Consider the following 25394-nt stretch of genomic DNA (forward strand, 5'->3'; position numbering starts at 1 on the left):
ACGGCCTTGTGCTGCTTTAGTGTTTTCTCCAAAAGTTCTGGAGCAGATTTTCAGATCAGCAAAGCTCCGTCTAAGGGAGGAGATACGGCTGGGCTGTGCCTACGACTGACAAAACAAATTTGGGTTATTAGCGGCGTGCTTTGACTCATCACCCGGAGACTTTGAAAGTGTGAGGAGGTTTCTATAAGTGAGGCAGGCTACTGTGGTTTAAAGTCCTGCTCTTGACAGCACATTAGAAAAATCTCGTTTCTTCTGCTACCAACCTGACGCAGCAAGGCAGCGGTGTGAATCGATAAAGTGCATGATCCAAGGGGAGAAAAAAAAAAAAAAAGGGCGGAAAACTGGTGGAAGCGGTGAAAGTTACTCACCTGGAACCTTCCGGGAGCGAGGACAGCCATGGGCAGAGCCGCTGCCGGCCCCGCTCCGGCCCGGGCGGCGAGCGGCGGCGCGGGCGCGCACCGGGCGGGGGGGCGCGGGCGGCGGGAGGGGCGCGGCGGGGCGGGGAGGGGCGCGGGCCCGGCCGCTCCGCTCCGCTCCGCCCGGGAGCGCTGCCAGCGCCGCGCCGCTCCTCGGCACTTCGCCCCGCAGCGCGCCCGGCCGGCGCAGCCCTGTTGCACCGAGTCCGGGGTAGCCGCCCCCTCCCCGGTAGCGCGGGGCGGCCGCGGCCCCGCCGTGTCCCGCTCCCCCGGCGGTGACGGTCCCCCCGCCTTTGTCGGGCGGGCAGCGGCGGCCGGTCCGTCCGTCAGTCCGTCCGCGCCGGGCGCGTGGCTCCTTTGTGTACAGCAGCTGCTCCTGAATGCGGAGGCAAAGGCTGTGGCTTGGCACTGAGCTTTTAAAAAACAACAGCCCTCCCTCCTTCCCTCCCTCCCTCCTTCCCTCTCCCTTGCCCTCCCTCCTCCCCTCCCCTCCTCCCGCCGAGGTGGACGGGCACCCACCTGGGGTCCGCTGCCCACCTCTCCTCTCATCCTCCTCTCTTCTTCTCCTTGTTTACCTGCACTTTTCCGCCGCCTCTTCCCCCGCTGTCCCCGTCGCCCCCCGGCCCTCGCTCGTCCCCGCTCTCGGGCAGGCTCGGCGCCCCGCAGCTCCGCTCCCTCGGCGGTTTGCCCGTGCCCCTACCCCGGGGAAGGCACTTGAAGGTGGATCTATTAAACCTCCCGGCGGTCTCTCCAAGTGGACCAAATCTCCAGCATGGATGTAAGATTTTACCCGGCTGCGGCGGGCAGCGCGCTCCCCGGAGACCCCTCCAACCTGGACTTTGCCCAGTGTTTGGGTTACTACAACTACAACAAGGTGATTATTCCCGCGGGTGTTAATGCCCGGGCCGGTTGCCCGCGGAGCGGAGCTGGGGCTCCGTCGGGGCGGGGAGGCTCGGGGCTGGGGGATGCGCGGAGCCCGGGGCGGGTGCGCCCGCCGCTCTCCGCGGGGCCGGGAGATGCCTGGCCCCGGAAAGTTGCGGTCGGCGGGGCCGGGCGGCTCCTCCTGCCGCAGCCGCCGCGGGGCTCGCCCCGGGGAACCTGCCCCCGGGCCGGTGCTCCCGCGGTTAGGAGGGGTGCGAGCGGCAGACAGCCGGGAAGAGCTCGGGGAAGCGATCTTGCTCCCCATGGCCGGCGAACAAAGGCGCGTCCCGAGCGCGCAGCGTTCGCGGTGGGGTCCGGACTTGCCGAACTTTCCCCGGGCGGGAGCCGCGGAGGCTCCCGGCGCATCGGGCACAGCCCGGTGGGCTCGGACGGCCCTGTGAGGAGAGGATGGAGCCTCATTCTGCTCCGTTCCCTCGGCTCAGTCCGGCTCTGTCATGGCCAGTTCCTAACTAGAGGATTATCCAAGCGGGAGGATTATCTAAAAGTGCATCAGCTGCTGGTACAGGAGGGTGACTAACGCTCCTCTTTGGCGAAGGCTGTCAGAGAAGTTGCAGTACCACTTCTGTCTGTTCACACCTCTGCGGCATGTGCGGTGTTTGGAGTAAACGTTACAGTCAGAAGCAATAGTCATTTCCCAGTGTCTCACCTTCGTTTACAGAAATATGTTTTAATAATACGGGGATGATTTGTTTCACAAATTACCTAAATCTGGGAAAGGCAAAGTTGAGAATGACACTGTGACTCATGCTATTTTGAAAAAGACTTAGCTGTTTGCACTGTGATGTGTCAATAGCACATTGAGCTATTAGCACTGGGCCCTCACACATGCACATAAAGATCCCTTTCACACTGTGTTTTTCTTGGTGCTATGTTTGTCCAACCTCTGGGGCCTTTTGTGAGGCACTGTATGAGATGCTGGGGAAAAGAAGGGTGCTGCATGAAGCCTGAACTTACATTAAATGCTTTTTTTTTTTTTTTTTTTCCAAAATTCCTTTCCAAATGAAGAGATAAACTTTACTGAAATACAAAGCTCAATTTCAGAGAGAGAAGTGACGTGGGTTCAAATAGATTCAGTAGCTGGAGAAAACTTTCTCGTAGACAAATCGCGTCTGGGTAGATGTCGTGGGTGGACTCCTGTGTCGCTCTGCAGGCTGATGTCCATCGGAGCCGCTGCTCCTGAAGTTTTGCAGGCGGGCCGCGGTGTCCGGCAGTGGTCTGGCAGTGTCCAGCCGATCCCGGTGTCCGGCCCATCGCAGTGTCCGGCAGTGTCCGGCCCATCGCGGGTCCAGCGGTGTCCGGCCGTGTTCGGCCCATCGCGGTGTCCGGCAGTGTCCGGCCGTGTCCAGCGGTGTCCGGCCCATCGCGGTGTCCGCCCGTGTCCAGCGGTGTCCGGCCCATCGCGGTGTCCGGCCGTGTCCAGCGGTGTCCGGCCCATCGCAGTGTCTGGCCGTGTCCGGCAGTGTCCGGCCCATCGCAGTGTCCAGCGGTGTCCGGCCCATCGCGGTGTCCGGCCGTGTCCAGCGGTGTCCGGCCGTGTCCAGCGGTGTCCGGCAGTGTCCGGCCCATCGCAGTGTCCAGCGGTGTCCGGCCGTGTCCGGCGGTGTCCGGCAGTGTCCGGCCCATCGCGGTGTCCGGCCGTGTCCAGCGGTGTCCGGCAGTGTCCAGCGGTGCCGGCGGGGCGCGCTCGGCCGTTCCGCGCATGCGCCCGGCGCGGGGCGCGCGGCTTTGTTACCGCGGGTGGAGGAGCGCCCGGGGCGTGAATTAAAAATGAAATGTCAGCCCCGGCGCCGGGTGCGCTGAGGACTCCGGGAGCTCTAACGTGCGTAGTAAATGTCCGCTGGCTGGACAAGCCGGCTGATTTTGGAAACTTGCAGCTCTTACAGGCCGCCAGCATGTTTACTGTAAATTTCACTTGTTCTGTGACTTTCCTGTGTTGTGCACGGCGTGCATTTAATTCAGGCTCAGGTACAGGTACTCTGTAGGATCTTTCTAAGTTTATTTTAATACGTCCAACATTTTCAATATCTTCTGAATACCGGTACTTTCTTGTGTCCATTAACTTGCTGCTAGTGCACAGTTACATATAACCTTTTAACTGTATTTCCCATCGTTGTACAATGAGAACAGAGCGTGCATTCAGAAAAAGTCAAAAGTAACTAACTTTTGGCCTATTCAGAAAGACATTTCAGTTGCTGTACTCCTGAACATAATTTTGGCAAGTACCTCGTAGGCCAGGCTTCCAGTCTGCAGCAGAAAATATTTTAATTAACAGAGTACAGCTCATGATGCTTGTGTCTCATAATAGATATCTTTGTATGCAAACGGCCTGATCTGGAGCAGGCTGACACACGCAGAATTGTGTTGCTGTTGCTGTGAGCTCTTCATTGGCTCAGCTGGGAAAACAGCAATGTGGTGTACAGGTGTTTCAAGGACAGAAGAAGAATTTGTGAATGAGTTCCTAGAAAGGATGGTCCTAACTGTGTTAATCTGATCTCATTTTCTGCATTGTTTATAATCTGTAGTTATAGGAGTCACTGTAAATTTGGGGTTTTTAAAATTATTCTGATAAAGAGAGTACATCTATTTTGATATCTTGCCTCCCTGCCTTGCTTTCCATGTCTTGTGTCATTTTCTCTGTGTTTCTAAGGAAAATAAATGATTGTTCTCCTAGGTACTGAGATGACCAGAAGGCACCGAAAAAAAGGACTGAATATTTACTCTGCTGAAGTAAATGGGAGAACTCTTATTGATTTCACTAGGGACAGTATTTCACCTCAAGTCTTTTCTGAAACTCATTTGAGTGTCCTGCCCACTCATCCATGCCTGCTTCATTGTTAGGATCTGAATGCATATTCTCCTTGTGACAGTGACATTGCCTGTGACAACTGCCGGGAAGCAGCGTGATGGCAAAAGTAAATGGGCTACATGGTTGTATATATGTGCAAAAGCAGAATTATTTATATGAAAATATTCTCAGGATCATTAAGACATAGAGTTGATGGCATATGGCCGGCCTGTGGAAGATTGTATCTTACATCACAGTGTCTAAAAATATCTACTGTAAAGCCTTCTAGTGCAAATACATTGCACCCAGTGAGACAATGCTGCCTTCCACCTGCGTGCTTTGAACAGAATTTCCCAGGACTGTAGGACTTTTTTCCCTTCAGTGGGTACAGCACTGGCAGGAATGTGGCAGAATGACCCGTGAACCCCCAGGCTGGACTTGGGATCTCAGGGTGCCCTGTGAGGAAGGGTCTGAGGTGGGAGGGGAGTTGTATCCTGAGTCCTGGGTTTGGAACCAGGCATGCTGAGGAGCTGTCCTGGTCCTGACCTGCAGGTAGCCTTCAGCTGGATTCCATCCCAGCTGCTTTCTAAGTGCAATGTCCTGCTTTTGTAATTGGTGCTCAATACTGGATAAGAAGACCTAGGGGTAAGGGATGTCATCTTGGGTTTTTTGGAGGAGAGTTAGTGTTGAGTACATGACAGGTATTTGAAAACTGACTGATGTACATATGCATCCCTGCCATCATTGGTAGTACAGCAGTTTCTAGAAGATTCATGGGGATTGCTTTTGGTGGGGTGGTGCAGCATGGCGTGCACATGTAGAGGGCAAAGGAGGAAAGGTGGATATGGGAGTGCAGTGATTTGGCCAAGGTTACACAGTCGGTCACTGACATAATCAGGGCCACAACCAAGGTATTCTGAGATTCAGTCCAGTGGTTTATGCTGAATCTCATTTACTCTAATAGGATTACTTACATGTTTAAAGTAAAGCATGTGCTTAAGTGCTTTGCTGGATCAGGGCCATATTTGATAAGTTTTCAGTCCTGATGTGAGAGTACATAACTTGACCCTGCATGTGTCTGGCTGGTGGTGGTTTGGGATAACAGTGATCCACTTCTGTCATGGAATTGCACAAGTGAAATCATGGTTTGCCTGCTTCTAGAAGTATCCTGCTGCAGTATACTAAAAAAAATTCACCAGAAAGGAGCTGTAAAAATTACAGAAAGTTGAAAGAGACCAGCTGTTGTAAAACATTCTGCTTCTGTTTTGAGCCCTTTTATGGTTCTGCAGATGGAGAATGATTTTGGACATTCAGTACAGTTGAGTAGCTTTTTCTAAACAAACTTTTTCACTTACTGAGTAAATTATATATCTTGTACTAAAAATATTTAGGGAACTAGTATTCATCCTGGCATATATATCCATATATATTTTTAAGGAACTGTAATTCTTAAAATGCCATTTGTAAAACGTGAAAACTCCAAAACCTAAATACGTACAGCTCAGTGCTTGAGTTATCATATTAAATTCCAGAATCCTTACTTCATTACTTAGCTGCCTGCATTTTATAATGTTTATCTCCACTACACAGATTGTCCTTGAAGGATACAAATTTCAAACATACATACCTTAATTTAGGCACTACTGTACATACGAGATTGTCAGAGCTTGATGTTTTTTGGCTGAAATATTTTTAATTTTACAAAGGAAGCTCAGGAAGTTTATCTTGTTCTTCCAGAGGTAAAGCAAAGACAGCAGTAGTTTAGTAGCAGCTAAACTGGAGCTCTAAGTCATTCCTATTAGTGTGTGTTGTTAGGAAAAAAGTGGATTACAGTTATGCAAATAATTTAAAACTACTCTTCTTGCAAATTTAGTGTTGCTCTATATGCATAGGTTTTCTTCTCCTGCAGCAGATGGTGAGAGACAATGGGTGCATGTATGTTGCTAAGATAGAAAGCTCCATGCTTACTCATCAGCTGCCCTGCAAATAGGCTCGTTTACATCTGGGCTCTGCTCTGGTGCAGACAGGACAGCCTCAGCTGCTCTGTGCTATGGCTCTGTGTGTGTATCCGCAGCCTGACCATGGCAGAGGTGGCCCCAGCTGCTGGGAGAGGGCCACAAAGCACCAGGGAGCTCCCAAAGAGTAGAGATGTTTAGCAGAGACACAAATACAGGTCTTTTTGGAGACAATTTAGGCAGGGGATTGGGAACTTTCTGTCGCGGCATCAACTGAGTAAATGCTGTTTTATCACCAGTATTTTTCCACTGATCTCCTGGCACATGTGGCAAGTGTGCTAAACTGCTTCTTTCCCAGAACAGCCAACCCCTGCCTTGGGTATCGCAAGACTTCAGGACTATGTAGGCAACTACTGCTAGGGAGCAAAAAAGTTCCCAAAATATTTGTCTGTCTAGTTCAGCACTAGAATTGTTGGATATATATTTCCTAGTCCCTGGAAGAGGAAGTGAAATGGTCATATGAGTGCATTCACCAGAATGGAAATTATAATTTCCATTGGGTACTATCATCATTGGGTACTATCATCACCCCACCTTGCATTATGCTGTTTTGCAGGCACAGTCATCTCTGAGGTTTTCTGACGTAAAAAAAGTCAGCTGTGAAAGAGGAAACCCCTGGATGCCACAACTGGGCAAGAACCTGTGGTGCTCAGAATGAACACTTGTAGTGGGGACACTGATTGGATTGTGTGGTGTACAGTTTTTCTGTAGCTCAGATAATGCAGCTCCTGTACTGAATGTACCATTTGTTGATTGAGAGTTGATTGTATACAAAATATACTATGTAGAAGTCAATTTTTAGAAATATTTTTTAGATGTTTTAATTAAAGTGGGTTACAAACATATCAGTAAGATATGTTTGCAATAATGTACAGTAATACATGAACAGCTTGTATTTAATGCTTAGGAGACATTTAGAGTCCTTAAGGTATGTGTGGAAATCACTAGTGGGTGAAGTTTTTAAAACAGTGATATTTTGTAGCAATCACCACTCTGGAGTGTGTGCCCCATGGACATGGAGACGCACTGCACACCTCTGGCTTTGGAGTGAGGAAACATTGACCAAATCCCCTGGGATGACAAGAACCTCATTCCCATAGTAGCACCCATAGTACACCATGTTGTGCTTCACAGACAGGTACCCAGCCCAGCCTAACCTTATAATGAATTATTGCAAGTTTATAATAAAATCTAAACTAGAAGCACAGGAAATACCAGCCTCTATTCTTTAGATGCTCTAGAGGAGGCTCTCAGTTGTGTGGTTCATTTGTTGCAGTTTTCTGTAGTGTTTGACAAAGTGAGGCCAGTCAAACTGTGACCCATGGTTTGTGCTGCAGCTTTTATTACATTTACAGTTAATACATGCCTGTGTATTTGTTGAATTCTGATACTCCCTTATAAACCTAAGTAATGCTTTTGAATGATGATGATCAAATTTAAGAGGAGAAGAATTTGTACAGCACTAATCCTACCTTTTTATCTGTAATCACATTTCTACTGCCGTAAAATTGAGTACTGTTATACAGACCTAATGGCAGGGTTGAATTTTCAAATGCTTCACACTCTTATCTGATAGCTGTGTTCTGTACTGTTACCTGTCTGTGTGATGTATTTATAGAGTGCCAGTCACCATAGTATCTTTGCAATGATTGCTACCAAAATTGAGAACTCTGAGGTGAAAATCTAATCAGGACTTTAGATAACAATGTCACACAAGAGCCTTCTGGTCTTTGCCTCTGTGCTCTGTTCAGATGAAGACTTAGATGAGATCATGCTTGCTGCCATGTTATTCATTATTTATTTTTGTAACAAGATTTCTATTTCACATCTTTTCCACTGCATGTTAGCATGTGTCAAAACAGTCCAAATCCTGTTTTGAATGTATTCTCTCTGTTTATGCCTGACACAATGTATTGAAAATCACAGGCATTGCAGGGGAGCTGAATTATTAAAGCCAAAAGGGGAGACTTTCATTACACAGGTGCTTCTGCCACACATACCTTGAATATTCTAAGAGATGTTTTAGTGAACTTCTTCATTCACTTCATGGTAAAGCACAGATTAGCTGAAAATATTATTTTCATCACATTAAAAATAAGTGAATCTTATAAGCAGAGTGTTGGAAGTGTGATTGACCAGTGCTGCAGACTGAATTGTGTTGGAGAGGGCATGCCACTGAAACCAGACAATGTTAGTTTATTATTGAAAATGGAAACTGTTTTAAGCAAACAGTTCATTTCATCTAGTTTTCAGTTTGTTTGCATAGTTCATGTTCCAGCTCTTGGCACCAGTGTTTGCTGTTTATTCCTGCACGACCAGTTTGCCCAGCAGCCACATTTGGTTGAAAAGCTCCATATTAAGAGGGAAAAGAAAAGCAATCCATTCTCAAAAACTACAAGTTGAAAGTATCCCTTGTCAAAGCGGATTTTACGTCCATAGAAGACCCATCCAACGTGGTCATCTTTCAGTTACTTACATGTGCATTGGATCAGGCCTGACCTTGGTATTTCATGGGAGAAATTTTTTATCAATTCCATGTTTTATTTTCACTGTTTTAAAGTAATATCCCTTCTTACTGTCTGGGTCACTAGAGCCACATATTATCATTCCTGGCCAAAGACTTGTGAGAGCCAAGACTAACATGGAAAAGAGTGGGTTGTGACACAGGTTAACAGCAGAGGGTGTTTTGGGATGAAATGCTGGGACTTGGACTGGTAACCTCTGAAATAAGGGATCAGAGGTCTCACTGCTGGCTGTGCTGAGAGCTGCAGAGGCAGCAGCATAGGGATCTCCTCACTTTCCTCATCTGTTTTACCATGTGTGTAACTGATGGTTATGTTAAATCATTATGGTGAAGCAGAACATTTCTCAAGACAGATACATTTGCATTTGGATTTTCCTTCTCTACAGTGAATAGTCTGAAGAGTTCTGATCAACTGGGCAACCTAACAAAAATGTATTTCCATTTATGGAAATACATAAATGGTAGGATTTGTGGAAAATGAAGTCTACATGCAGATGGTTGAGGTCACTTGAGGTGAGGTGTCTTCATCTCTCCATTTCATTTCCTTAAGAAATTTTGTCAAGAGAAACTGCTGCGTTTGGCATTCCAAGGGGTTGTAGTTAATACTGTAATTCTCTAAACAGTTAATATGAGAGAAATTAGATAGAAACCTAAAATCTAAATAGTTTTAGACATCCAAATTAATCAAGTCTTGGTTTTTTGTTTGTTTTGGAGTGGGGCTTTTTTTGTTTGTTGTCGTTGTATTTGTGAGGGTTTTGTGCATTTTTTGCAAGGAAACAACATGAGCTTTATGAATCATCCTTTCTATCCCAATGGGACAATGCCTGTATTCAAAGTCACTGAATTATATAAAGGTTTGTAGGTTCAGGACATGCTTAAACACCTCAGTATTGATTAACTGTCTAATTTTGATATGAAAATGGTGCTAAAACCATGAAGAAATCAATTGCTGAATGTTGGAGTGGCTTATTTTCAGAGCAGATCATATTTATCTGCTGTTCTTTTTATGCTAGTCTCTTCATGGTTGTAAGGCTTATATACAAATTGTTGAATTTTGAGTGGTTTGGGATAGGGTATTTCAGTATTTGTTATTAATAAAATCTGTTCGTCATAAAATGCCTTTTTTTAAACTGTACTTTTATCGGTAAACTGCTTACGTGATAGAGGATTAACAGTCCTCTATTTACATTCTTTAAATAAAGAAGGATTTTATTAGGCATGGAAAACCAATCATTTTGTTTGCTTTAGTAGGTCAGTGCTGTTACTTTTGTGGGTTCCTGGAAAGCATGTGGCTGAAATGATGATGATAATAGGTGGTGGCCATGTAAATATGGGCGTATTGTGCTATTGATTTGTTGTAGCAAAAAACTTGGTAGTTGTGGTTTCCCTGCCACAACCCAGCATGGTTCTTTTTTCAGCTGTTGTTTTGCTTGATACAGTTTGAAATATGTAGTATACTTATCATTTAAAAAAGCCTATTCTATACACGTGGTAAAACCCCCAGAATTATACGATGCATTCTCTGCTTTTTCACAGCAGAACTTTAAGTACAAACAAGACTGATCTCGAAACCACACTGGACAAACCATTGATGTAAATACACTGTGAGGTGCAAACACAAGAGCTTAGATTTGCACTACAAAGCAGTCATGAGAGTAAATAACATGTTTACACCTATGTGACTTTCTGTCTGTGGTTTTATGAGTGTCCAATTGCTGTATTGCAAATTATAAGATGAAGTAATTTGTATCAATTTATTTTGTCCTGCCAAATAATTTGCAATTTCAGGATATTGTTAAATAAAAGGATTTAACAGATGCTTCTGCTGTCCTTTCCTCCTGACGTTTTTAAAACCTACTTAGAGCTATCTTTATGCTCCCGTGGTGGTGCAGCTGAGACCCAAGGAGAGCATGTGGAGTGGTAAATCAGATGTTATGTCACACAGGGCAGCCAGGCTTCCTAAACAGTGGCTTGCATCACTGCTTCCATGATAGAGATCTACCTGCTGTTTATGACAGAGCAGAAGTGCCTTTGTTTCATTCTCATACCTTCATCTTAGCCTCTTTCAACATAATAGCTCTATGCTGGGGTTATGGGTGATGCTTGTAAGGTGCACTGGGTATTGTATGGCTTCTTGTAGTTGCTGTTTCAAGGATGTGGCAAGCCCTGTGTGTGTGCAGTCTCAGTGCTCGTGGTTGTGTCACCTGGGTCTGCCTCCAGCACTCGGAATCATCCATCCCTGCAGCGCAGTGTGCACTGGCTCCTGCTCTCCCTGTGTCTCATCGACACAAGGCCTTGCTCTGAGATCCTGCCTTTCTGCAGTCAGCTCTGTGGGTGCCTTTGCTGTGAGAGGGCTCTTGGAGTGTGCTCAGCACATTCCTTGGGAGGCTTTCTCAGCTCCCCATGGCTCTGCTGCCTGCTCTGGCTTGGACTCGCTGGCTGATGGCACGTACCAAAAACCTGACATTCTTGGAGCCACCCACAACTGGGACAGAATCTGTGTGCAGCTCAGACTGATTTAGGTGAAAGACAGGCAGCGTAATCTAGGGCTAAATATGACTCAGAGCAATTAATTGGAGATCATATGAAAGGAAAATATGTTCATTAAATGCCTACTCAAGCTGGCAAACAAACGGCACTTCTGTGTTGTGCATACACAGATATGTGGTATGGCCAGTGTGCAGCTTAGAAATCAATCTTGCTTTTCTACCTGCAATTCTTCACAACAAACAGCTACAGAATGGTAGTGTGAGCCTCTGTGTTTATTTTGCCTCAGTCTGCAGCTACAGGTTGCCCAGTTTAAGTAGCAAACTGTTTTTCTAAATTCAGTTGGCAAACAACTTGTGATAGGATAGCAGCCTTTTTCTGTCTTCTCTGCTAGAAAGTGTTTGAGTAGGGATGGTGAAGATTGGCTTTGACTTCTATCAGCACAAATATATTGCTGGTGATAACATATCATAGGAGTATGCTGCCTATCTCCTGTATTCTTGTCTCTAGTAAATAGCAATTTTTCGAGGAAGGTCTCAGAATTTGCCCTCCTGTTAATAGTCTGGTGGAGAGTTTACATACCAGAAAAGAATCCTGATTCTTCACTTGATAACATATTAAAGGGGTTTATTTTTTGAAAGTTTTTTTTTTTTTTTTTAGGTTTGTGTTGGGTTTTGTAAAGAAAATTGGCAGCTATTGCTTGTAATACATGTAACTAATAAATGTGAAATGGAAAACGTGACTCTTGGACAGTCACACATTTTTAAAGCTCAGACAGTGTGTATTGGTCTGTACCAGTTCTAGCACAGTTCCACTGCTTGGAAAATGTGGGGAGGGCACTTTGCTCCTGCAAATTGGTATTTGCACTATCCTCCTGCATATTTGCTCCTGCACAGAGTACCTGTATTAGGATACAAACCTCTTCTTTGGAGATCACAGGGCTCCTTATGATGGCTTGTAACTTTTGGATTGCTAACTAACTGAGTTCCATTATAGTGCACTCTGCATCATATTCTGTGTCACTTGTGTGTTTATGCAGAATTATTTCTAAATAGAAGCTTTTAAGGTTATTCCATCATGAGGCATAAGTGAGAGACAGTGATAAAAAGCTTGATTCATTATGACTAACTGCAGGTGAACACTGTTATGCCTCGTTCTGAGTGTTTCTGTGACTCAAAAAGGACTCCATTAAAATACCATGACGTCAATGGAGTATTTTAAATGCATATGAAAGGATAGAGTCTAGAAATCCTAATAATATAAGTATCTATCCATATACTGTTAGACTAAATAAAGTATTTGTAGATCTCTTCAGAGTTTCATTTATTCTCTGCGTGGGTGAGACCTGATATAAAAGATACATTTTGCTTTCTGCTCCCCCAGATTTAACCCTTCTTCTTTTAAAATAAATGTGAAAGTAAAAGAAGGAACAATATCCATGGAGGAAAGTTATTCTGGACCTTCAGACTTATTAAATCAGATTGATACTTTGCAGCTACAGTGAGTACAACCAATGCACCACCAATCTGACAAAGAATTTTGACAGTGAGAAATCTTTATTCTTTTTTTTTAATGATTTTTTTTTCAATTCTTCTTATTTTGCTCATTCTTAGAGCTTTTATTAATCTTCCACACTTCTGTGGTAGGAAGCAGTCTTTGCATTATTTGTTGCCAAAGGAAATGGCCATTTGTTGATTTAAAATGATAGAAAAAGGGATGTGAAACACCTTGGGGAGAAAGAGGGAATTGTGGCTTGGGAGCACTGCTAAATATTTACATTTTGAAGATGAAGTGTTTTCAGTCTCTCTGAGTTCTTAAACTTCTTTCTTTTGTTGGTGAGAAGCAGGAGTAAAAGGGGGTGGAAAAACTTCTTATTCCCATTTAAAACAATTCCTTACATTTTAAAGAACTGATTTTTGCTTCTCATTTGGTCAAGAGAAAAAGGCAGGTTCATCTTTGCTTCCCTGTTCAGTTTGTTTATGGCACCCAAGCAAAGCAACTCCTATCTGTAGTCTTTTTCCCAAAACCTCAAGTATCCAGGGATCTTAGAATGCAGAAATAAGAAATAAGATTTTAGATGATGAATCTCAGTATGTATGCTAGAGCAAGGCCAGTTGCTTATTGATCCCAGCTACTGAAGTTTTCTCTGTGAAGCTGATATATGTTTATCTTAAAAAATAATCAATCAGCGAGACAAACTGAACTTCATGTAAGAACTGATTTAAAACATATTCAGCTTTTTTTTTTTTTTTCTCATCCTTACTTTGTAAGGAAATCTTCAGTGAATTCAAAAGGAAAGGGCACAATCCTTCTCTTGCACATAGGAATATACTCTACTTGAACAGGAGGGTTGAATGTGCTTTTGACTTCAGCTTCATAAACTTGTTGGGAAAAAATCAAAAAAGCACAGAGGGTGTATTTTGAAATAGTAGTTTCTTAGGCACTGAACCATTCATTTCCTGAAAGGATAAAGCCAGTCCTTTGTACCTGCTGAGGAGACAAAGGAATCAGGGCTGCTGCTGATACGTGGTGTGAGGACAGGCTGCAGTGTTGGTGTGAACTCTGCCTGGTGGAAAACACCACTTCTGCTGGGCCCTTGTCCCTACCAGGAGCAACACATTGGTCTCACTGGTTTTGTCTAAATAAATTTCACTAAATAAATGAAGGATTGTTATGGTTTTTTTTGACTGAGATACCAAACAAAAATGAAAGAAAATTCAGCTACATTCAGCTGAGAAGGTGTAGATAATCTTCACATCTGAAGCGTGAAAGGACTGACACACAAAATTGCAGGTCTGGCAGAAAAGTTTAGGGTTTTTTTTTTATAAGTACCTTATACTGGAGAATTTCTTTTTCTTAAGAGAAGAAGAGATAAGGGGCAGTATCTATGGCCTAATAGTAATAATGGAAAGAGCAGGGTGAGAAAGACAGCAGTGTTGTTCCAAGCATGGCTGTATAAACACTGGCCATGAGCTTAGATTGAGAATGAGAGGAAAGCCTTTCTCTCCAGAGGGCTGAGCTGCTGAGGCAGCCTTGGCAAAGGGAAGGAGCAGTAATCACTTTTAAGGCTCAGGGTTGATTCTAAATGTCATCAGGCCATGCGGCTGGCTGTACTTTTAATCTTGTTTAATGTTGTTCTTATAGGTTTCATCTTTACATTCCTAAATATGTGACACTGAATTTGTGTTTTGCACTCTGCGAGTCTTAGAGTGAGTCTGTGAGACTCTAGACAAGGCAGCCACAGATGTGATAGTTATTTACACATTTAATAACAACTTTGGAGTATTGCATAACAGCTAGTAAAGAAAATTCATGTCCAAAGTCTATTTATATAGTGGAAAACAATTAGAAATGAGATTTATAGATGATGGGTAATTATCTAAGTATCTCTCGGTAAATGTCGAGAGACTATTCAGTTCTTCCTTCCGAAGTGGTGAGCTTTTCCTTGGTGGCCATGAGGAGGGAGGAAAAGGCCTTTAAGCATCTGAGATGGTGGAACAATCCACATCTGGAACCTTGGCAATCTCTAGAAGTGTGGTATTAAGTCATTAGATGGTTTGTCTTGATGTGGGTGTTTTGCAAGTGCACATCAGGTAATCATATGCCTCCTCACCTCCATGCTCTGCTAGCTGGGAGCTGCCTCAGTTTTTGAGAACACAGCATTCCCAGGAAATATGCTTTGTACTGGATCCTGTGGTGTTCATTTGTATTATATTTTTAGTTCAGTGTTAAAAAAAAAAAATAACAGCATACTTACTTATCTACTCTTTTAGGGAACTTTCCACTATTAGCATAATATCTTTCTAACTGGTGTAATGAATTTTTTTTTCCCTGTGTGTCCTTTTCCAGGCCTGTTACATGATAGAAAAATGTGAGCAGTGTGTTTTTTCATTTTAAACAAAGATTATCTGTTGGCTTCTTGAAATGGTCATCTGGTTGGAGTATGTAAAATTGAAGCTTCATCCAAGTATTTTTCTTTGAAAAATCACATGAAACAAGGGTAAAGCTGCAGAAGTTGCATGCCAACAACCAGTATCTTGAGAATTCTTCAGCTGAAGTGGAATCAGTTTAGTTTCTGTTTCTAAGAGAAAGGTCCCAAGTGTGTGGCATAAAGACCTGGTAGATCACAGATCTCTTTGAAAGCCTCTCATTCACAGCACTGGACATGACACACTGAAAGTGATCATTTGGCTGAACAGGTTTTGAGTTTCAGACTTACAGAATCTGCAGATTAATTGCAGAAGTTCAGAAAAATTTAACAGTAGTAAATATCTGCTAGTTCTTATGTTTTAAGAATTAGATGGCTCCTTCTGAACACTGGTAGCCTTTGATTATTTGCATTTGCAGCATGATTTTGTGGGAATTACTGAGCTCTGAAATATACTGTGAAGATGTGCTGCTTGGTTATAAGGCAGTTTAATTGCCAAAATCTTATTGTCAAATTTCATTGCTGCTAGTTCTTAATACGTCCCAAGACAAGTATATTAATTTCGTGCTATTAAAGTGTGATTAAAAACCAATATAGATTTTTTTTTTCTGAGAAGATTCTAGCTTTATCTTCTTTTGAAGAATAGGTTGAAATAGTTGAAAGTTTAAAGCAGGTGACTGTAGCTGATGTGAAAGTTTTCTTCAAAACTTCAGTTGTCCAAAGTAATTATTCTTCCTACTTTGGCTGCTAAGTACTAACAGTGGGATTTTATTTATTTATGCTTGTTCATCAGAATGGGTAATGAAGTATTTTATCTGAGTAAAAGAAAGATTTTTTTTTTTAAGTGAACTTTAGAAAAGGGAATACATGGGGCTTTTGTAGCATCTCAGACCCCTGAAGCTTGATGACAACACATTTATCCTTGGCCTAATGTGTCAAACACTGGTTTTGGTGACTGGTTTGAGATACGGGCTGGGGTCTGACTGCCAGGGAAGGTCTTGGCAAGGACCAGTGGGTCCTGGTGGACTGAAACATGAAAGCCTGGAGTGAGAGCCTGCAGTAGTCAGTCCCTGACACACTTGCCCTGTGTGATCAGAGGCTCAGGGACCAGGGCTTGACCAGCCTGCAGAAGGAAAGACTGCAGGACACTTGGCAGCATCCCCTGTACTTGTGAGGAGATGAGCCAGGCTCTGCACAAGGGCTCATGGTTGGAGGTTGAGCGGTAACAGGCACAAGCTGAAATGGGAGTTTCAGATGGATATAAAGAGAAAAAAATCACTTTGAGGGTACCAGAGTATTGGAAGAGGTTGGCCGAAATCCTTGATGGTTCTTAAGAGCTGACTGAAGAAAATCCCCAATCAAGAAGTTTCTTGCTTTGGTGTGGCCTCCACTTTGAGCACAGGTTGGATTAGAGATCTCCTGATGTTCCTTCCAAGGGCTGCACAAGGTGACCAGGAACCAAAGATCAATTTGATCCTCCTTGCACTGTTGTAGAAAATCAGTTCTGGAAGGGTGGCATTGCCTCAGCCTTTGCCTGGCAGGCCCTGCAATGGGAGAATGAAGCACTTGTTTCACATCCAGGATAACCATCTCTGCTCTGCTGGGGAGGAGTTTGCCCTCAAGTGGGAGTGAGCTGGTCACTGTGACCTGTCAGACCAGGGTGATTTCATACAGGGTCTGGATCCCTCTGCATCTGCATGACATCCTAAACCAAACGTTTTTTGTTTAGCTCCGTGTAACCTTGCTGTAAGGGATTTCTAAAATTTCTAAAATCAGTTTGGTTTGGCAGCTGTTACAGTGTAGAAAATAAGGGTGTAAAGACTTGATTTGAAACTCCAATCTGGAATAGGTGTCACTGGTACCTGTTAGCTTTACATATATGTGACTTGGCTGTTGCTTCTGTAATTAAGTTTTAGAGTTTCTTCTTTTCCTTCTTCAGAATTCCATCCACATGATAATTCAGTTTTTATTCTCTATAGTACTCTTCAGAGAAATTCATCCAAAGGCAAGTAGTTCAAACATCAGAATTTCCTAGAAACCCTGTTGCTTTTGATGCACAGAAAAACAAATCACAGTAGCAGCATAGATTTGGAGATGTACAGTTGTTTTCCTAAAAAATAAAACTTTATTGTGCGCAGCAATCTTGGAAGAAGGTTTTTGAAGGCAGCTTTTAACTTTAGTAGATGTTAATTACTGCATTCTGCATTTTTTCTTCCTCTGTAGTTTGATGCCAGTTGCTGGTTGCATGAACTGATAAAAATGCCCATGTGTGAGAGGAGTGGGAAATGTGGTGAAATTTAAAATCATATATTGGATAATTTGATACTTTTCAAAGTCCTGGTTCCAACCTAAATCTTTATGGTCTGTGATAGTACCCAAAGTGTTCATGTATTGTAGGGGTGTTTTGGGTTTCACATTTAAGACACTAGAAAAGGGTCGGATTTTCAGAGGATGGATGTTATAGTTATGACAATGAAGCTCTTTAAAATGTCACATGCCCAAACCCCTCCCCAGTCACTACCTGTGTTGTGATAAATTAAGCCTTGGCGGGGTAGTGCAGCCTGAGAATAGGAAGTGTGAGAATCATCATGGTAGTGATTCAGATCATTACTACAAGAGTGGCCTAATCAAATTGTTTTGTTGGGCAGGAAAGAACAGGACCTAAACATTGAAGTGGAAAATGACTCATGATTGTCTTCCAAAACCTGAGATTTCACTGTCATTAACACCTGCTACAAACATGGAAAGTAGTAGGTTGAAAATAAAGTATCACCACCTTTATATCTTAGTACATTTCAAAGAAACTTTTTTATTCTTATGAAAATACACATTTATAACAATAATCACATCAATTTATTAATCAGAAGTAATTAGCTTTTCCAATTTTATAGGTATTTGTCACAGAAATCACATACCCTAGGGAATATGGGCCAAGACTTCTTACATATGGCAAAAACATGGTGCTGCCTTTGTGGAAATGGTGCTTTCCCTGTGTTCTTTTGTATTAGTTAATAGAAACCCTCCATCAAAGAAAAAGGATACTCATCAAAGAATGTTTTATGAAACAGAAAAAGAGAACTCATAAACCCTGTTGGATTCCAAGAGTTATTACATTTTACATCATATACAGTTTATTTTTCCAGATGCCACGGTTAAAAATAATGTATTTTTAATATTACTTGAAGGATTCTACAGATTCATAATAGCACGTGACGTGTTAATATCCTTTGCGACATCCTACTGGTCATATCCAACTGTGATAAACAGTTGTGTGTGCTATAAAAGTGACATCTATTATAAAAATAGGGATAATGCAAAAGGATACAAACAATCTCTTAAATTTGTAAAGACTGTTGCAAATCTTGAATGTTAATTTGAAGAAAAAAGTACATGCTAATGCTAAGTTTATGCCTTCAGTTAATATTCCTTTATTCCTTCAGGAAAAAAAAAATCGAGCAGCTATACTTTAAATGAATTTAATGAACTGCAAAGACTGACATTTTCACTATAAAAGTCACACTTCATTTAATGAAGTAGTTAAATATTGATGCTATATTAAAATACAGGCTGAATAAAAATGACAATATGGTTTTCAAAATAAGAATTTGAGCTATGTTTTTTCTTGTTATATTGAAAACTTCATGAACTGAGAAAAGGGAAATACAACAGAATATCTCCATAATAAACACAAGGCCCTTTGTTGAAATAACATTAAAGTTGAAAGACCCAAACAGGTAAAAGTAAGGAAATCAAGTCACCGTCACCATACTCTTACCTCAGCATCTTTGCACTTTAACACTGAATGTTTAAATGAGTGGAACCAACAGGATTTTCTAAAATTTAATAAAATTCTTGGAAACAAAGACCTGTGCTACAGGTGGTACGTAGAAAGCCTAGACATGTGTTTACCTGGGATCAGTAGTTATATCATGATACTGTTTGATCTCAGTTCAAAGTAATTGTGCTTTAAGTGCTATGATTTTGATGACAATATTCTGGGAAAGCTACATTTCCTGTGTTGTGGTTTCCACACATTTCGGTTGGTATAGTTTGAATTTACAACTTCATTTTTATACCTGCACTTCCACCATGACACTGATGGTGGTAAAGGAATATTGCTGACAAATGTGGCTGAGGCGTTTCCCAGCTCCAGCGCTCATCTGACGGTAAGGGAAAAAGAAAACAAGGATGAATCTTACCACAGATGTGAATGGGACCAATGATTGAGTGATGGCATGATTGTCTTCACTTTGATGGATTGAATTATGTTGTAATGTACTTCATAAAGCTGTACCAGTTCTGACATCAGGCTTCTGTGTATAGTAAAACACTGAGGATGACATCTTTGGCTCGTTGAAGTCAATGGCAAAACTCACATTAATTTCAGCCGTCTGTAATTTCATTCTCAGTAGCTGACTTATAAAACAATGGCAAATTGATTTAGTACATTTTTTTCCCCTTGGGAAAAGAGCTCTTCTCTATGTAAAATGATTTGTCTTTTGACTTTCATGCTCTTACTTTGAAAGTATGAATTTTAATTCAGGATAAATACAATCTGATTTCCTTCCCATACCTGTATGCATGTAAACATCAAAGGTGATAAAAGAAAGTGGAGCTATTTTGAAAGTGGTAGGTTGTATGTATAGTTATATAAACAACTTCTAATTGAAACTGATGATGGGGGAGGTAGTTTTCCAGTGGAAGGCTGTTGAATTCTTTCTGTGACCACCAGCTCTCAGGTGTGGCCTCTACATGTGTTAGTGGAAATCTGGTTTAGGTTTTTTTTCCTTACATGCAAACAGTTTTTTCCTTAAAGCAAAACCAAAGAAAGGCTGGAATCTGAAGAACTAGTTATATAAATGTATATGTATTTGGAATACATGCTGTATTTGTGTTTATGATAGCAATCTTCAAAATTCTTCATAAGCTGCTAGATCAGCATCTAATTGCATAGTTTTGTGTCCTGGTATTTTGGCACAGCAGGCTCTGAAACATGAGCTACTTAATAGAACATAAAATTTTGTAGACTATTACATAAAATCAGTAAATTTACCTAGAATTAATAGAGCATTGAGAATTTCTTCCTCCTCTAGACATCCTTCCAGAAAATGGAAGGAAATTGATGGCAAATACCTGTTTATGCTCTTCATTGTCCTAAAGCAGTTCAAGTTCTGCAATAGCTGTGGTGGCTTTTGGTGGCTGATCTGCTTCCTGCCTATTCCTTCCAGTGCTCCCAAGGAATAGAAAAGGGTGGAGCACAGCCCCAGAGAGGAGCCTTTGGGGACATATTTAGGAATCTGTGCCCTCATGTAGTACATCTTGAATGGAAGAATTGTAAAAGGTACTTGAGAAGGTACACTCAAGTTTCTGTACTGCAGAAATTCAATAGTTATGTATTAGAAGCATAATAAAACTGTGGCAGTGCTGCTGTCTTTAACAGTTGTATGGGGAAAATATTTTATTAAACACTAATTTCACTAGTTATTTAAGAAGTAGCTGGCTTTGCACACATTAATCTCTTTTTCTTTTTAATTCAAGGTTGATGGTCTAGGTCTTACACATTGTATTTATGAATAGGGCACTCAATAACTATGCAAAATATCTATTTCTCTCATGGGAATCTGTGCTTTGATATATTCTGATCCTTATTAAATTTAAACAGGATCAAATTTATACAGCTTTGGCAGAGATTTATTAAAATACACTGAGTGGACAGCTTGTGGGAGTGCAGTGTGCTATAATAACATATGCCTCTTACCAGAGAATAGTAATTATTGAGAATCAAATAAATCTGTAGGAGGTTAAGTATATATGGAAAAGATATCAATTGTGGTTTTCTACAACCAGACACAAGTACTGTCTGAAGATTTGTTGCTGTATAAAGAAGTGAACCACCCTTATAAAACCCTAAATATTCAAAATGTCATTTACCAACAAAGCTAATGTTCATCCAGTCTTCAAAAAAATGTTAATGACATTTGCTCAGTAGCATTAAATTCATTATTTAATGCTCTTCATCTGCATTAGCAGCTATTCACATTTATACCAAAGATTTATTAAAGGTAATTGAAAACTGTTTGTTACAAAGTTATGTCAATTTCTTTTCTTAATCAGAGCCATCATGTCCTTGGAAAGGAAAATACAGAATAATAGTTGCAGATTAAATAAAGAAAAAATAAAGTTAAAATCTATCATATTGTGTCTATCATTCATCCAGAGTTCAGCATTGGTTTGTTCAAGATTAAATTTAAATTATTGTATGTGATAATTTCACTAGGCTGAGAACTGAAAAGTTATAGGTGTGCCAGGAGAAGGAGTAACTTCTGGCATAGCTTTGAGTTTGATGAAGCTCCTGTTATTTTGTGATGCAATTCTTTGGAATTTCAAAGCCTGAGACCACGTAAAAATGGTGATTTTTCTCACTAAACATTGAAAAAAGACAAATCAGCCATCAGTGGGTAGGTATGAGGGCAAAACCAAATATTCTGTCCATCTTCCTTCAGGCTCTGGGCTTTGCTAGTGATGGCTTAAGTGAATAGAACTTTATTTGGACTATTCTACTTCCATTTCTCCCTGTGGCATGAAAGATGTGGAGTAATTTCAGGAGGAAATGTATTTCTCAGGGCTTATTTTGTGAAGAGAGAGACTTTATAAAAGAAAATGCATTTAACTAGAGATTATATTTGATTTAAAACTACTACCATCATAATTCCTCTGCATTTTATTATGAACATCTAGTGAAAGACATCTAGTTTCTTGGTAGGAAATTTAAAAGATATTAATTTTGGTAAAACTTTTTGTAAGTCTTTATGCTCAAACAATTCTATCTTTTTTTTAAAAAAATTCACTTATATTAATGTGGATGTGATATAAATCTAGTTCACTCCTTATCAAATTTGTGCTGGTTCTTTTATTAGTTTTGTTCTTTCATCCTGCGTTTCCAAATGGAGTTCAAGACTTTTCTAAATAAACTCATGGAACCTGATTACTCCGAGCTAGGAGGTGTATTCTCTTAAAATAATGCATGTTCTGTTTCTGTCCTTTACTCTATGTGAGGAAATACTGTGTAGTTGTTAACATAAAAGGGCATTTGGGTTCCAATTGCATTTCAGTTATCACATGGCTGTGTGGCCTTGGGCACTGTTTGTGCCTGTCTCTCACTGACTTGTTCTGTGAAAGCAGAGACTGTGATGATGATGATGATGATCTATAGGGACCTCCTGGTAGTGCTCTGACTCAGTTCCTGGCTGTTGTGTTGTGTTGGGCTCTGCAGGCATTTCTACACTTTCATGCATACTATAACTGTGCATAATATATTTTGGCATAGATGAGGTATAAATGTATATATGGTGCATTACATCAGCAGATTTCACCACAACCCTGCATTATTATACTTCAATGAGCTATCTTTTGGCACTACTTAGATTTTTGTTTCCATTTGTGATTATAGTAGAATAAAGGTGGAAGAAGTAGGAGAAAATTCTTTTTCTTTAATCCACAGGTGCTTTGACTCAGAATGTTTATTTCTGTGGACAATTTTCATGTTTAAGTCTGTATGGAATTAAGTGATTGTGGAAGAAAACTGGGAATCAGATGAACTGCAGCCTTAAGAAGATGTTCATCTTGTCTGTTAAATATTTATAGGTCATGCTCTTCATTGCCAAAACCAATTAAAGAAAACACAATATTTTGCAACTTGATTCCTGTTGTGTTTTCTTTGAAATATACTAATTTCCTTTGGTGCAGTATAGATGAAAATTTATTTGCTTATAAACAGACTAAGACAGTTTCTTGCTTAAGCACAGGAAATTTATTGTTATAAAAGATAGCTTTATTTGGTAATAGAGAGCAGCCACATTACATTGGTTTGTATTTACTTTTATTAAATATGATATGTAATACAGAAAGTTTAAATATTCTGGAGTTTAAACTCTTTTATAAGGACACTCACCTCTTGAAATTATTTCCTCTTTTAATGTCTCAAATCAAATGAATAGAGACAAGCTATTAGGCTATGAATTTATTCATTCATCACAGCAAATCAGGTTGGCACGGTGGCTTATAAAAGATCTTCATCTATATTGGTATCTTCAGGGTCAAATAGTCATATTGCTTCTTACTTTGAATTGTTGCTACTGGCTATATGCTCTACTACAGGCCCTGATGGAGGGGACGATTTGTGATTGTATTGAGGGGATTATTAAGGATTTAAAAAAAATGTACTTTTGCATTTTTTACTAAGATTTATCTTGACTGCAATAGTTGGATGTTTTGTTTAATGCAACAATAACATTTGTTTGGAGATGTAAAACAATTTATGTAATTTATGTATGTCACGGGTTTGTGTATGTTCCACGAAGACAGCGTAAGCTAAAGGCAATAGCCTCGTGCTGTTGGAAGACAGCTAAATAATTGTTCTGAAATGTCAGTGGCTGTGACATTCTAAAAACACTGACATTCTCTTGAGTGATGTCTATTTCATCTCAGATTCACAATGATTAATTAATAATGCTGAACAAGTGAAAGTTTTAATTTGAAGATAACATATGAGGTACAAGATATTAATTGCTCCAAAGATAACATGCTAATTAAAAGGTTTATGCCCAGTCATCTAAGGTTAACTGTGCATTGAAATACTTGGAATAGAAACCTAATTATAATCTCCTATCTGAATGCTGCATTTTTTGCAAAGGTAACATCTTTTGTGCTTTCTGATTTGCTTTTCCTAGAGAAGAACTCTTTGTGCAATGTTCCGTTTGCAGTGAAGGTAGTTCAAAAAAGAAACAGTCATTGTAAGCCAAGGATTTAGAGCAGTATAAATAGTTCTCTGTTGAGTATTAGTTCCAAATGCAGTTGGGAAGATTGTCTCCAAACAAAGAAATTCAGTTTTGAAGAGAGAACAGCAACTTCTCACATCTTAACACAAAGGAGTTGTTTTCACCTGTTAGTCTTCTTGTTTAGATCGAGGAGTTTGTCTGGGGTCTGTCTCCTGGGCCAAGCTCTGTCTCATTCTCTTGGCAAAAAAGGGAATGAGAAAAATGCAACTCCTGTGGCTCTCCTATGATTTATTCTGTTGCAGTGCAATTTTCCAGCACAGCAGTTTCTGCAGTTCCTTCCTCTGTCCTCAGCAACCTTTTGGAAGTTTCTGTGTCAGCTTCCTCAGCTCACAGGAGTGAAAGGAAAGCTCCTGGCCATGGGCAGCTTTGGCTTTCATCTGCAGGAACGTGGCATGTTGGAGCTGGTCCTGCCTCGAGGAGAGCCACTTGTGCCAGCAGTCATGTCAATAGATAACACGTGTCATGCAAGTGTCATGGCTTAAGATACGTTATCTCACACTGAACGTGCATGGCTTTTGATGTGTTCTTCTTGCAGGGCTGTGCAGTGGAAATAGATCTTTTTGTTCTTCTTAGGTTAAAATAAAGCAGCAACTTTGCACCAGAATAAAACTAAGTGGTAGTGAAGTGAGTTTAGAATTCTTACCCGCGTGAAGTAATGGCTCTGGACATTGACTGTGATCTCACACCAGTGTTAACATTCATTCTTTGTTGGCTCAAAGGGAGCAGCTATTCTTAAGCTCTATAAACTATTTATAACATTCACTAACTCAACGTGCAGATGTAGTATCACTTTTATTTTAAATCATCAAGTTGAATAATGGGGAAAAGTCTCTGTTCAAGAGAATTAAGCAAATATTTAAAGAGCGTAAATCTTCAGTCTTGGCTTTCTCCAGTGCTACCATAGGTAGCAGCAGCAGTTGCTGCTCAGTGCATATATGTATGTATATATATATGTGTGTGTGTATATATGGAGATACTGAATTCTATATGTATACTGCATGTACAGCTAAGATAGCTTCATATTCCCTAATATTCTGCATTGCACAATCATCCTTGTACTAAGGAAAAAAAAGGAAATCTTAGCTTACTTGAGTCAGACCAGTTACCACAATAAAATCCATCAGTGCTGAGTCTGTAGGGCAAGAACTAATTAACCAAATAATTTTTATGCCATCTAGAAACCTAAGTGGTTTAAAAGTTTATATCCTGGTGTGTTGGACTGAGGTCTAGAGAGAAATTGTCTAAATTCAAAAGTATGAGCTTTAAAATTCATTACTTCAGTATTCTTTTCTCTTCAATCCATAAGAAGCTGTAATTTTTCTCAAAAGTCTTAATTCTTAGAAAAAGTTCCTGTGTTCTGCAGGTAGCCAGCAATCCCACCATTTATCCTTATCCTTAGAGATTTTGGTGCTATTGGCTTATTTCCCTTGCCTGTGGAACAACAGTCCTTTAAGTTTTCC

At 41.1% G+C, this 25394-nt stretch overlaps 1 protein-coding gene across 1 annotated transcript in view; it reads left to right on the forward strand.

Moving 5' to 3' along the window:
- Positions 1–901: 901 nt before the first annotated feature.
- Positions 902–25394, forward strand: part of TOX3 (TOX high mobility group box family member 3) — a 73615-nt gene continuing 49122 nt past the window's right edge. Inside the window, exon 1 of the mRNA XM_066327865.1 lies at positions 902–1290. Coding sequence (XP_066183962.1) covers positions 1189–1290 — 102 coding nt within the window. The 5' untranslated portion in view covers positions 902–1188. The remainder of the gene's footprint in view (positions 1291–25394) is intronic.

The sequence above is a fragment of the Sylvia atricapilla genome, chromosome 12 (genome assembly GCF_009819655.1).
Source record: "Sylvia atricapilla isolate bSylAtr1 chromosome 12, bSylAtr1.pri, whole genome shotgun sequence".
In the NCBI taxonomy this organism is placed as follows: domain Eukaryota; kingdom Metazoa; phylum Chordata; class Aves; order Passeriformes; family Sylviidae; genus Sylvia; species Sylvia atricapilla.